This window comes from Nycticebus coucang, chromosome 18 (assembly GCF_027406575.1).
Source record: "Nycticebus coucang isolate mNycCou1 chromosome 18, mNycCou1.pri, whole genome shotgun sequence".
Taxonomy (NCBI): Eukaryota; Metazoa; Chordata; class Mammalia; order Primates; family Lorisidae; genus Nycticebus; species Nycticebus coucang.
Window position 1 is genome coordinate 79681840 of NC_069797.1, and position 14591 is coordinate 79696430.

Consider the following 14591-nt stretch of genomic DNA (forward strand, 5'->3'; position numbering starts at 1 on the left):
GTCAGGTTCAAACCCAGCCCCAGTCAGAAACTGCAAAAAAAAAAAAAAATGAGGTCTTGCAGGTCTGGTGTATTTTCATTTTGTTCAATGCAATACTGCCACTGTGAGTAACACCACAGGGCCCTATGAAATGCAATAGTGATGCTGGAAATGCTCCCAAGAAGCAGAGAAAAGGTATGACAAAAAAAAAAAAAAGCCAAACTGCTAGGTAGGCACCATGGATCAAGGTCTATAGCTGCGGATTCCCACCACCTCAAGATATATGAATCCAGTGTAAGGATTATTGTATAAAAGGAAAAGAAAATTCATAAAGCTCTTGCTGCAGCTATGCCGGCAGGTGTGAAAACTTTACAGTTTTTTCAAAATGCAGCTTGTATGTGAGTGCAAGATTGTTTATGGCCAGGACGAAGAGGGCTCCACTCATCAGGGAGGCTCTGGCCTGGGTTTGGGTCTGTGTTTATGCTCTGCTGTAGATTTTCTCAGTGATGTTTAGGATTTTTAATGTCTTTTTTTTTTTTGTGGTTTTTGGCCAGGGCTGGGTTTGAACCTGCCACCTCTGGCATATGGGACTGGCGCCCTACTCCTTGAGCCACAGCACTGCCCCTACGATTTTTAATGTATTAAAACTTAAAATATTAGCCAGTATATGAAAACTGTGCCTATAGACATAAATATGGATCAAGAAAAACTGAAGGTGGTCGTCACACCTGTAACGCCAGCACTCTGGGAGGCCAAGGTAGGTGGATCACCTGACCTCAGGAGTTCCAGACCAGCCTGAGCAAGAGAGACCCCATCTCTACTAAAAATAGAAGAACTAGCCTGTCATGGTGGCGGGTACCTGTAGTCCCAGCTACTGGGGAGGCTGAGGCAGGAGAATCACTTGAGCCCAGGAGCTTGAGGTTATAGTGAGCTGTGATGATGCCACAGCGCTCTACCCAGGGCAACAGTTTGAGGCTCTATCGCAAAAAAAAAGAAAGAAAAGAAAACTGATAAAATTGGTTAATAAGGAGAATATTTAAATTTTAAAAGCTAACTTTTGACTTAGGTTTTAAATATTTTAAATTTTATTTTATTTTTTAGGCAGAGTCTCACTTTGTCACCCCTGGTAAAGTGCCGGGCGTCCCAGCTCACAGCAACCTCAAACTCTTAGGCTTAAGAAATTCTCTTGCCTCAGCCTCCCAAGAGGCTATTTTTAGGGTTTCACTCTGGCTCAGGCTGGTCTTGAACTTGTGAGCTCAGGCAATCTACTTACCTCAGCCTCCCAGAATGCTAGGATTATAGGTGTGAGCCACTGCGCCTGGCTAATTTTTTAAATTGTAAAAGATTAAAAATCCTAAACATCACTGAGAAAATCTACAGCAGAGCATAAACGCAGACCCAAACCCAGGCCAGAGCCTCCCTGGTTAGTGGGGCCCTCTTCTTTTTTTTTTTTTTTTTTTTGTAGAGACAGAGTCTCACTGTACCGCCCTCGGGTAGAGTGCCGTGGCGTCACACGGCTCACAGCAACCTCTAACTCTTGGGCTTACGTGATTCTCTTGCCTCAGCCTCCCAAGCAGCTGGGACTACAGGCGCCTGCCACAACGCCCGGCTATTTTTTTGTTGCAGTTTTGGCCGGGGCTGGGTTTGAACCCGCCACCCTCAGCATATGGGGCCGGCGCCCTACTCACTGAGCCACAGGCGCCGCCCTAGTGGGGCCCTCTTCTTCATGGCCATGAACTCAAGGCTGAGCACACCAGTCTCACCTCCCACTCCCAGGCCATTGCCAGGCTGCATGGTTGGGGGAGGCAGAAACACTCACTTCCTCTTAAATGTTTCCTCTTCCTTTTTCCTGGTTAGCTGAACAGAGTGAAGTTTATTTTCTAAGTCCTTTATCCTAAAAAGAAACAAATATTAGAGGAAAATGCAGATAAGAGGCTAAAGCAAACACTGGCCTGGAATAAGCTGGAACAGAGTCCTGGCCCAGCCCAGACTGTGTGATGTGGCCACAGAACTTGCCACAGGGCACAGGGACAAGCAGCAGCCACGCACCGTGCGTTCTTCACGGCTTCCAGATCCTGGAGCGCCCGGGCTTGATGCTGGAGCTTCTTCTCCAGCTCCGAGTTTGCAGTCTCTGCCTTCTGCATACACTCTGCAGCCTTCACTCCAGCTTCTTTCAGAGCCTCGAGCTCTTTGTTCAGTAGTTTAACCTTTGAATGATTTTTAAAAATTCAAAATGAAGATACAGCTAGAACAAAGTGAGACATCAGATGTGTGTGCTGCCATTTTATCAGGGTTAAGAGAGAATAAAATCAAAGTTCAGGAAGCAGTACACAGCAAGACTGCCCCGCACACCCCCATGGCGGCCCTCTGAAGGCACATGCACCCCACCAGCATCAGGCCCCAGTCCCACTAGGGTGCCCCACATGCACCTAAGTCCATCACTATTAACAGAACAAATGAATTGCACTTTGTTTCTTAGCCCATCATTTGAATATTATTTAAATAATGAAATCAAGCATGCAGGGTGTGTGTAAGAACATGGCTCACTGCTGAGCAGCCCTATTCAAATCCCAGCTCCACGCTGATTTTTTTTTTTTTTTTGAGACGGAGTCTCTGTTGTCCTGGGTAGAGTGCTGTGTCATCATCACAGCTCACAGCAACCTCAAACTCCAGGGCTCAAGTGATCTTCCTGCCTCAGCCTCCCGAATAGCTGGGACTAAAGGCGCCCACCACAACACCTGGCTAGTTTTTCTATTTTTAGGGGAGATGGGGTCTTATTTTGCTCAGGCTGGTCTTGAACCCCTAAACTGATGGAATCCTTCAGCCCTGGCCTTCCAGAACGCTAGTATTACAGTTGTGAGCCACCATGCCTGGCCTCGACACACTGAATTTTTTTTTTTATTTTTGAGACAGAGTCTCACTATGTTGCCCTTGGTAGAGTGCCGTGGCGTCACAGCTCATAGCAACCTCAAACTCTTGGGCTTAAGTGATTCTCTTGTCTCAGCCTCCCAAATAGCTGGGAATACAGGCGCCCACACAACACCCGGCTATTTTGTTGTTATTGTTGTCATTGTTGCTTAGTGGGCCCCGGCTGGGTTCGAACCCACCAGCACCGGGGCATGTGGCTGGTGCCCTAACCACTGAGCTATGGGCACCAAGCCTGCACACTGAATTTTTTTTTTTTTTGTAGAGACAGAGTCTCACTTTATGGCCCTCGGTAGAGTGCCGTGGCCTCACACAGCTCACAGCAACCTCCAACTCCTGGGCTTAAGCGATTCTCTTGCCTCAGCCTCCTGAGTAGCTGGGACGACAGGCGCCCGCCACAACACCCGGCTATTTTTTGGTTGCAGTTCAGCCGGGGCTGGGTTTGAACTCGCCACCCTCAGTATATGGGGCCGGCGCCTTACCGACTGAGCCACAGGCGCCGCCCTCTGCACACTGAATTTTTAAACGACCTCTCTGAGCCTGCATTTTCTTGTCTGTAAAACACTGGTGGTAATGATGGGCACCACGCCCAGATCAGTTACTGTGCATACAGGAGCCTAGCACGGAAGCTCACACTGTCATCCTAGCAACTTGGGAGGCCAAGGCAAGGGGATAGCTTGAGGCCAGGAGTTCAAGACCAGCCTGGGTGAGGTAGTACGACTTCATCTTTAAAAAAAAAATAAGAAAAATTATCCAGGCATTGACGCCAGAAGCCTGTAGTCCAAGCTACTTAGGAGACCAAGGCAGTTAGATCCTTTGAGCCCAGGAGCAAAATAAGGCTAGTCGAGGTGGCTCATGACTGTAACCCCAACAAAAAAGACTCTACTTCTCTTTTGCCTCAGCCTCCCGAGCAGCTGGGACTACAGGTACCCGCCACAACGCCCGGCTATTTTTTGGTAGCAGTTTGGCCGAGGCTGGGTTTGAACCCACTACCCTCGGTATATGGGGCCGGCGCCTTACTGACTGAGCCACAGGTGCCACCTCTACTTTTCTTTTATTAAAAACTGTACACTGGGCTTGGCGCCTGTAGCTCTAGTGGCTAAAGTGCCGGCCACATACACCAGTGCTGGCAGGTTCGAATCCAGCCTGGGCCTGCCAAACACCAATAACAACTACAACCAAAAAATGGCTGGGCATTGTGGTGGGCGCCTGTAGTCCCAGCTACTTGGGAGGCTGAGGCAAGAGAATCACTTAAGCCCAGGAGTTGGAGGTTGCTGTGAGCTGTAATGCCATGGCACTCTACCCAGGGTGACAGCTTGAGGCTCTGTCTCAAAAAAACAAACAAACAACAACAACAAAAAAAAAACTGTACACTGGGCGGCGCTTGTGGCTCAGTGAGTAGGGTGCCGGTCCCATATGCCGGAGGTGGTGGGTTCAAACCCAGCCCCGGCCAAAAAAAAAAAACTGTACACTGTAGGGCAGTGCCTGTGGCTCAGTGAGTAGGGTGCTGGCCCCATATACTGAGGATGGCAGGTTGAAATCTGGCCCCGGCCGAACTGCAACAAAAAAATAGCAGGGTGTTGGGCGGCGCCTGTGGCTCAGTCGGTAGGGCGCCAGCCCCATGTGCCGAGGGTGACGGGTTCAAGCCCGGCCCCGGCCGAACTGCAACCAAAGAATGGCCGGACGTTGTGGCGGGCGCCTGTAGTCCCAGCTACTCGGGAGGCTGGGGCAGGAGAATCGCTTAAGCCCAGGAGTTGGAGGTTGCTGTGGGCTGTGTGAGGCCACGGCACTTTACCGAGGGCCATAAAAGTGAGACCCTGTCTCTGCAAAAAAAAAAAAAAAAAAAAATAGCAGGGTGTTGTGGCAGGCACCTGTAGTCCCAGCTACTTAGGAGGCTGAGGCAAGAGAATCACGTAAGCCCAGAAACTGGAAGTTGCTGTGAGCTGTGTGATGCCATGGTGCTCTACCGAAAAAGATAAAGTGAGACTCTGTCTCTACAAAAAAAAAAAAAAAAAACCAACAAAAACTACACTGTGGTGCCCACCACAGGCTTTTGTAGCAGGTGGAGATGAAAACAGGGCATTCCTGCCTTTGACAGGAGAGCCAGCCCGCCATGGAGCACAGGGCGTCCACACTGCCCACCTGCCCTCCTGCCCCTGGGTGCTCTTACAAATCTATCAAAGGTTGTAGGGTCCCTAGCCTCAGGGCCAGACTGCTGTGGGCTCTGGCTGACAGGGTGAGCAGTGCATCTAGAGGTGAGGCAGGGGACTTCGCGAGAAAGGGACAAGCGGACCACTGTGACATTCATGCAGGGGGACTGTGATCTGTGCCCGGAGGTGAGACTAGGGATTGCCCGCTTGGACCCTGACACTCTCAATACCTGCCCCTGCCACCACCCACCAGGGTCTTTGGGGCCTTCCCCAGGCTGACAGCTTCCTGTGGAGAGGCTAGGACACTTAGTGGAGGGTGCTGGTATTAACCATAAAAGATGTCATCCACAGGAATGACCAGTCGGGCAGCAGCGCCAGACCAGGCATTGCCCCCCACCCCCATCCCCAACTGAAGCTATTGTCCTGCGTTTGTGCAGCCCCTCGAGGCTGGTCCTTGTTCTGTGTCCTGAGGGTGACCTGACAATGTCTGGGGTGGCACGTGGGACACACGCATACCGAGGGTGGGTGCTGCTGGTGGCTCCGCCACACATGGCCCTGCAGCTCTAGACAGGTGCTGAGCATGGTCTTGGCCCCTACAGTGGGGACAGGAGCAGCACCCTCCAGGTACATTTCAATGATCTCACAGGAGAACTTAGGGCACCAACAGGGGCACAGTCTGCAGTGGACTTGTCCCCTCGGTCAGTGTCAGGCTGGTTGCTCACCTCAAAGGACCATGCTTGTTCACAGACAGGGACTCCACAGCCAATGCCCCGGCACACCTGTGCCCGCTCTCACCAAGACCCCGGCCTATTTGCCTGTGTGTGATCCATCTACCTCATAGTTGAGAAGTCACCTCACCACTCAAAAGAGGGTTCTTAGGGCAGACGGGAAAAAACCTTCCAGACTCCAGTTAGTCACCCGTTACCTTGAGCTCCTGGGATAAAACTGCATTGCTCATGCTGTCAGCTTGCAGGCGGAACTCATGTTCCCGCTTCTGCATTTCAGATTCAAACTCCAGCAGCAGTTCCTGGAACAAATCAGGCCACAGTGAAGAAGGATGGTGGGGAGGACCCCGAACAGACTTTCCTGGCAGGGTTAGAAGTTTAGGAGTCTGAAGCTGGGCAGGATGCAGCGGTCAGTGAGGAGAGACACATGATGCTGTCGTGGAGAGGGAGGCTGGGATCTGTGACACTGCAGTGGTCAGCACCAAGCACATGAACCCGATTATTTCTCAGGTTCTTCCTACAGCGCCTATAATCTGTACATCTGTGTAAACTGCACCGAGGGCTGGCAGAGTCAGTCCTCACTAAGGACACACCTGTCTGTGCTTGCCCTGCATGATGTGAAGTCAAGTGGGGGGGTGGCCACAGCTTCTAACCACCTGCTAAAGCCAGTGCACCAAGACCACCCTCCCCCAGGATATGCACTCTCAACACACTAGAGCCCTAAACGGCGGGCACCGAGGGGGCTGAGCCCAGCCCGGAGGAGCTGCCGGGAGTGTTTAACACCTTCTGCAGGCCCAGGGCAGACAGGGCCCATAGTGCCGGGCAATAAACAGAGCAGCTGCTCCTGCACAGCTGCACGGCCCTGAACACCGAGTGGGAACCTCAGAGAAACTCTGCAGAAAGCACAATTGAAAACGTTTCTTTTACATTTTCTGCCCTTTGAAAGGCAAAAATTATGGTAAGGGGTCACAGGAATAATACTTAACGGAGTCAGAATATAAAAATCATTGATTTACTCTTCATAAAGCATCACAAAATCACCAAACTCTGGCTTTTGCTCTGGACCCTGATCTGTGGGGGCTGAGCTGTGCAGGCTGTGGCCAGCAGGGGGCAGGAACCACATGTGTCACGGGCACCTGCCAGGAAGGGGCAGCTCTCGGTTCCCTGCCACCAGGACCACAGAAACGCACACTACCCCAGTTCCCATCCCACCCCACCTCTAGGCTCCCTGATGAGCCCCTTTCCATGCCTGGTGAAGTCCACAGGACTCAACACTTGCACGTGGATTGGACATTGGTGTGTGACGCCCAACCAGCCACTGCACCCCGTCACCCTTCTGGTGCTCAGGTCCAAACCATCTGTTGTCCTCAACATCTGCCCCTCTCGTGTCCCCATCCGACATCCGAAGTTCCTAGCTCTCCTCAGGTGTGTCCACAATCGTCCACCCACCCCTTCAGCCTGCTCGCTAGCCCCCAGACTTTGCCTGTCCTCACCCAGCGTGACCATGCAGCACTAGGCTCTGCTCAAAGTCCTGACAGGGCCCCTGTCACTCAGAATAAAGCCCTGGACTCACAACCCCCCACTCCCTGCTGTGTCAGTTCATCCTGCCAGGGCAGGCCTGTCCAGTCACGGCAGGTGTCCAGCGTTAACCCCAGCACCTGGGAGAGTTCCTGGCTCACAGTTTGTGTTCGAAAGTATTTGTTAAATGAATGAATAAATCAATAATTGTTCAATTTCTCCACTAGTGGCTTTTAACCCTGTAATTAACCTGTGTCCTTACATCCACCATGTACAACTCATATACATAGTAAAAGTGAAACTGGCTTGGTGCCCATAGCACAGTGGTTACAGCTCCGGCCACATACATCAAGAGTGGTGGGTTCGGGCGGCGCCTGTGGCTCAGTTGGTAAGGCACCGGCCCCATATACCGAGGGTGGTGGGTTCAAACCCGGCCCTGGCTGAACTGCAACCAAAAAATAGCTGGGTGTTGTGGCAGGCACCTGTAGTCCCAGCTACTCGGGAGGCTGAGGCAGGAGAATTGCTTAAGCCCGGGAGTTGGAGGTTGCTGTGAGCTGTGTGATGCCATGGCACTCTACCGAGGGCCATAAAGTGAGACTCTGTCTCTATAAAAAAAAAAAAAAAAAAAAAAAGAGTGGTGGGTTCAAACCTGGCCTGGGCCAGCTAAACAACAATGACAACTGCAACAAAAAAATAGCTGGGCATTGTGGCAGGCACCTATAGTCCCAGCTACTTGGCTTAAGCCCAAGAGTTTGAGGTTGCAGTGAGCTGTGATGCCACAGCACTCTACTGAGGGTGACATAGTAAGACTCTGTCTCAAAAAAAATAAAATAAATAAAATAAATTTTAAAAAAAGTAAAAGTGAAACTGACTGATTTGGTTATCATGATCTTATACAGGGTGGACATAAAGTTCGTGTGCAATTTAAAATAATTTAACACAGGGTGGTTCCTGTGGCTCAAAGGAGTAGGGTACCAGCCCCATATACTGGAGGTGGCGGGTTTGGCCAAAACCCAGCCCTGGCCAAAATCTGCAAATAATAATAATAATAATAAATAAATAAAATAAAATAATTTAACACAGTAAATTGCACACAAACTTTATGTCCACCCTGTATTTCATTTTTCTTTTTTTTTTTTTTTTGTGGTTTTTGGCCGGGGCTGGGTTTGAACCTGCCACCTCTGGCATATGGGACCGGCGCCCTACTCCTTGAGCCACAGGCACCGCCCTGTATTTCATTTTTCAAGAGAAAAGTCATTATGCCCATTGAATCAATTCTACCTTTGACAAGTCAATAATGGATGCAAAGATCTTCTGAAACAGGAGACAAAACACCAGCCCAAAGGCAACGATAGAGCTGGAAAACACCAGGACTCCCAGTTAACAGTGGGGTGCAGGCAGCCACGCAGAGCACAAGTTCAGACTGCTCCAGAGCCATGTGAGGTGAGCACTGCTCAAATCTCTACATTAAAACACCAAGTTGCCTTACTTCCAGAGACAGGGCTGTTATCTAAACAAAATAAAAATCCATGTTCCCAGATGTCCGAAGGGGTCCACAGTTCTGTGTGTGGGCAACCTGGGAGGCCAACTGGAATTTTTTTTTTTTTTTTTTTTTTTTGGCCGGGGCCAGGTTTGAACCTGCACCCCTAGCATATGGGGCCGGTGCACTACTCCTTGAGCCACAGGAGCTGCCCAGGCCAACTGGAATTACTGCCCTGCCGCCCACAACCACAACCTTGCTGTCAAGTGCCACCGAGTGCCCACCTGCCTTCTGGCTGGGACAACCCCCTACCTGCCAGAGTCCTCCCCAAATTCCTCCTTCAGAGGTGACTTTGGTGCCCCTTGAGGAAGCCTCATTACTTACAACAGGCACCCCTGGTCTATTCTTGACCACACATTGCAAGCCCTGGCTTAATGCTGAAGACTGGCTGTTTCCAAAAGCCAAACCCACCCATAACAGATAAAGTGCTTTGGTCCCCGAGAGTTTCAGAAGCAATCTCAAGGATGTTGTGAGCAAGGGCAGCACCACGAAGAGGGAACTCCCCATTTCCAGGGGACGAAGGGCGACACATGGCTGAGCATGAAGCCCACACGAGGGCTGAAGTTACTGTGCTGGGTTACAAGGCCTCCTCCCCTGCTGATCCCATGTGATAAACACCTGTGACTGAGGGCATAAGGAGAGCTCGTTTCCACACATGTCCTCTAGTTCTGACTCGCACAGCACCTCTCTCAGGACAGTGCCCTGCCCTGGGGAGGTGGACCAGGCAGCAAGGCCACCACTACCCCAACCCCAACCCCACAGTCCAGCGGCTCTGCAGCACAGAGGCCTTGTAACCCCAGGGCTGCTATGCCCTCGGGCCAGGGATGAGCTCCGCATGAGAAGAGGAGCACACATAGGGTAAATGCTCACACACAAGTCACTCTGCCATGGGGCAGGGGCGGGGACACAGCACAGGATGACCCACAGGTTCAGCCCCCGCTCCCAAATCTTAGATATGCATCTAGACAAGTGTGCAAACAGCTGTCTCTGCTTTAAGGAGCACAAGCATTCACACTCTCTCAGAGGGCTTCACACAGCATGCAATGTTGCTGGGACAGAGCCCAACAGCAAAAGCGGACAGGAGACTATGGCACACGCACCCAACACATGCCCAGCCCATCACACCTGCCCTGCACAGCAGTCTGCTACCTCCCTAGATGTGGACTAGACCAACCTCCTTCCCTCCCTTCCTTCCTCCTTCCCCTCCTTCCTCCTTCTCTCCTCCCTCCCTTCCTTCTTCCTTCCCTCCCTTCCTCCTTCCCTCCCTTCCTTCTTCCCCTCCTTCCTCCTACCCTCCTCCCTTCCTCCTTCCCCTCCTTCCTCCTTCCCTCCTCCCTCCCCTCCCTTTCTTCTTCCTTCCCTCCTCCCTCCCTTCCTTCTTCCTTCCCTCCCTTCCTTCCCTCCCTTCCTTCTTCCTTCCCTCCCTTCCTTCCCTCCCTTCCTTCCCTCCCTTCCTTCTTCCTTCCCTCCTCCCTTCCTCCTTCTCCTCCTTCCTCCTTCCCTCCCTTCCTTCTTCCCCTCCTTCCTCCTTCCCTCCCTTCCTTCTTCCCCTCCTTCCTCCTTCCCTCCCTTCCTTCCCTCCCTTCCTTCTTCCTTCCCTCCTCCCTTCCTTCTTCCCCTCCTTCCTCCTTCCCTCCCTTCCTTCTTCCCCTCCTTCCTCCTTCCCTCCTCCCTTCCCTTCCTTCCTCCTTCCCTCCCTTCCTTCTTCCCTCCCTTCCTTCTTCCTTCCCTCCTCCCTTCCTCCTTCCCCTCCTTCCTCCTTCCCTTCCTTCCTTCTTCCCCTCCTTCCCTCCTCCCTTCCCTCCCTTCCTCCTTCCCTCCTCCCTTCCCTCCCTTCCTTCTTCCTTCCCTCCTCCCTTCCTCCTTCCCCTCCTTCCTCCTTCCCTCCCTTCCTCCTTCCCTCCCTTCCTTCTTCCTTCCCTCCCTCCCTTCCTTCTTCCTTCCCTCCTCCTTTCCTTCCTTCTTCCTTCCCTCCCTTCCTTCCTTCCCTCCCTTCCTTCTTCCCCTCCTTCCTCCTTCCCTCCCTTCCTTCTTCCCCTCCTTCCTCCTTCCCTCCCTTCCTTCTTCCCCTCCTTCCTCCTTCCCTCCCTTCCTCCTTCCCCTCCTTCCTCCTTCCCTCCCTTCCTCCTTCCCCTCCTTCCTCCTTCCCTCCCTTCCTTCTTCCCCTCCTTCCTCCTTCCCTCCCTTCCTTCTTCCTTCCCTCCCTCCCTTCCTTCTTCCTTCCCTCCTCCTTTCCTTCCTTCTTCTTCCCTTCCTTGCTTCCTTCTTTTGTTCTTCCTTTCCTTCTCTTCTCTTTCCCCTTTCCTCTCTTTCTTTCTGGAGATGGGGTCTTGCTCTATCACTGAGGCTGGAGCACAGCAGTGCGGTCACAGCTCACCACAGCCTCAGGCTCCTGGGCTCCAGCGGGCAGGCGTCTCTCCACCATGCCCAGCACAGCTGCGTCTCCTGAAGGTATGGGCTGAGTTTCAAGAACACCAAGGAGAAATTTGGTGACAGATTTAAATGCTGCCAGTCAAAAACTATATTTTAACTTCTAATTATTATTGTTTTGTTAAAAGAAATATTACTATAATTTGAGTTCCAAATTCTTTTCTGCAGTAAATAACTTAAGGGGTTTTTGTTGTTGTTGTTTGAGACAGAGTCTTATTTTGTCGCCCTAGGTAGGGTACTGTGGCATTGTAGCTCACAGCAACCTCAAACTCTTGGGCTCAAGTGATCTTCTTTCAGCCTCCTGAGTAGCCAGGACTATAGCACCTGCCTCAAAGCCCAGTTAGTACTTATTTATTTTTGAGGCAGAGTCTCACTTTGTTATCCTTGGTGGAGTGCTGTGGCATCATAGCTCATAGCAACCTCAAACTCTTGGCTTGAGCGATCTTCTTGCCTCACCCTCCTGAGTAGCTAGGACTACAGGCAACTGCCACAATACCTGACTAGTATTTGTTTATTTATTTACTTTTGAGATAGTTTCACTTTGTCACCCTGGGTAGAGTGCCGTGCCATCATAGCTCACAGCAACCTCAAACTCTTGGGCTCAAGTGATCCTCCTGCTTCAGCCTCCCAAACTCAAGTTTCTTTAATAATCTTTCTAAAGTAAATAAGGAAATGTTTAGTCATTTCTGAGGTGCAATGGCTAATTTTACATCTCAAATGAATGGGCTAAGGGATACCCAGGGTGTGTCTATGAGATGTCTGTGTCAGCTGACTAAAGACCCACGCTTTCCCCCATGGGTGGCTTCGTACAACCCATCAAGGGCCCAAATACAACTGAGAAGCAAGGAAGGATAAATTTGCTCTCCCTCCTGGGCTGTCAGAGCTCCTGCTTCTCAATCTAACTCACACTGTCAGCTTTCCAGGTCCTCCCTCCAGCCTGCAGACAACCAATCGTGCACTTTGCGGCCTCTGTAACCAAGAGTCAATTCCCACAACAGGCTCCTCTTATCTACTGACACGTCTCCTCCTATTGGTTCTGTTTCTCTAGAGAACCTGGACTGATCCGTGAGGAAAGAGAACCCTGTGGGAGTGACTTCAATGAGTATTTAGACACCCCATCACATCTCCCTACAGGCCACCCCAGAGTGGAAGCCCATCCCAATAATTCTCCTATGTGTAGCATGCTCAATGAACAAAATGGTAATTTTTCCCTTAACTTTGTACAATCTAGTTGCAGAGCGGGGAGGCAGAGAAAGCACCAGGGAGGGACCAGCCCCTAGAACTGTACCTGTCTCTGCAGAGCAAGTTCACCATCAAGCTCTTCGAGTTTTCTCTCCAGCCTCCATTTCAGGTTTTCATATTGTTCTCGATGATGGTTGATCTCACCATTCTTGTCACTATGGTAATAAAACACGGCATGGGCTCAGTGCCTATAGCTCAGCGGCTAGGGCGCCAGCCATATACACCAGAGCTAGTGGGTTCGAATCCAGCCCAAGCCTGCCAAACAACAATGACAACTACAACAAAAAATTGCCAGGCATTGTGGTGGGCGGCTATAGTCCCAGCTACTTGGGAGGCTGTGGCAAGAGAATCGCTTGAGCCCAAGAGTTTGAGGTTGCTGTGAGTTGTGACAATAGGGTACTCTACCAAGGGTGACACAGTGAGACTGTCTCAAAACAAACAAACAAAAAAAAAACACAGTATAAAGATAAACACCCTGAGTGCTCACTGACAGCACACACTCGCAGGGCATGCTTTACACATAGGGCTGGCTCTGCACTTCTGCAGGGGTGGCTTCAGCTGGGTCAGCGGGAAGCACCCCTTTCCTCTCCACCCGACCACACTATCCCTAAGCAGGGTGACTGCCTGTGGAAGAGGAAATTAACAGGGCTCAGATTATGAGGTGTCCAACCATTTTTCTTTTCTGCCACACTCTGGAAGAATAAGAGTTATTCTGAGCCACACATTAAATACACAAACACCAATGATTAGCAAAAAACGGTCCATGTATACGTTTTGTGATATCCAACATAACTAACAGGCAAAAAAAAAAAAAAAAGAAAGAAAAATCCTTGCAAAATCAGCATGCAGCCCCTGGGCCACAGGTTGCAGAGTCTCACAACATAAAACCCAAAATGCCTTGGATACAATAAAAAATTACCTGAGGCGGTGCCTGTGGCTCAAGGAGTAGGGTGCCAGCCCCAGCCAAAAAAACTGCAAAAAAAAACAATTATAAAAAAATCACCTGACATGTCCAGAACCAGAAAGATCTCAACCTGAAAGAGAGAAGACGTCATCAGATGTCAGCACCAAGACAGCACAGACACCGCAGTCACCTAGCTGGTGCCTAGAGCAGTCACATAAAAAAGCCTCAACAAGCAATTTAGTAAAACAAATGGAAAACAGAAAGTCTCAGCAGAGAAGCAGACACAGCAAAGAAGCCAGCAGGAACATAAGATGGGAAAGCAGGGTGACCAGAGGGCCCGCTGCTCCTGCTCACAGAGCGAGCGCAGCAGAGGAAGGGTCAGCAAACTTGAAGACAGAACAACAGAAATGGTCTGATTTGAACAACAAAGAGAGAAAAGAAAATGAAAAAGAGAGAGAGAGAAAAGAACAGAGTCCAGGGACCTCTGGGGCAGTAACAAAGATCTAGTAATACTCATGTCACCAGAGTCCCAGAATGATGTGGGAGCATAGCTGAAAATGCCAAGGTTTAGAGAGAAGGAACTGGCAAAGACACTCCACAAAGTGATGTAAAGCAATTTTAAGTGCCCTCAAAAACAGCATGAGAAAGAAAGTTAGTACCTTTATGGAGGACAACTGGGTCACAACTATCCCAGCATCTAACACACTTGGCCCTGCATTTTGAGCAAAGTGGAGAAGCAGCCTCAACATCAACATCCACCTGTGTAGGCTGGGCACCTACACAGCCCTCCCCAGCTGAGGGAGACACTGACCTCCAGTCCAAACCTTCAGCTCCTCCCTTGGGTCCCGGGGATATGTGGAAGTGACAACATGAGGCAGCAGCACGGCCCAGGGACACAGCTGCTGATGGGCGCAGATGCCTGCAGACACTGGGCAGGACCTGTCAACGCCTCGGGTCTACCTTAGGACAGTGGCTCCTGTGACAGGCACATCTGTGGCAGGGACCCTGGAAACTGTGCCTGTGGGTTGTTACAGGAGATACTGGCTTTGGCAGGTCAAAGTAGTCCTTCTGTAGTGTGTGTGTGTGGGGGGGGGGGGTTTCAGCAGGGCCCAGAGGGGAGCAGACTCTCCTTGCACCTGGCCTGTCACAGAAGGTCTCTGCTGAATGTCTGATGTCCT

General features: G+C 50.8%; 1 protein-coding gene across 2 annotated transcripts in view; it reads right to left on the reverse strand.

Annotated features, from left to right (window-relative positions):
- Positions 1-14591, reverse strand: part of CCDC57 (coiled-coil domain containing 57) — a 131744-nt gene that overhangs the window by 104816 nt on the left and 12337 nt on the right. For both annotated transcript variants that reach the window (XM_053568264.1, XM_053568263.1), the window contains exons 3-6: positions 12556-12664; positions 5980-6081; positions 2029-2186; positions 1799-1873 (exon numbers count right to left, since the gene is read on the reverse strand). In XM_053568264.1, the coding sequence (XP_053424239.1) occupies positions 1799-1873; positions 2029-2186; positions 5980-6081; positions 12556-12664 (444 nt within the window). The remainder of the gene's footprint in view (positions 1-1798; positions 1874-2028; positions 2187-5979; positions 6082-12555; positions 12665-14591) is intronic.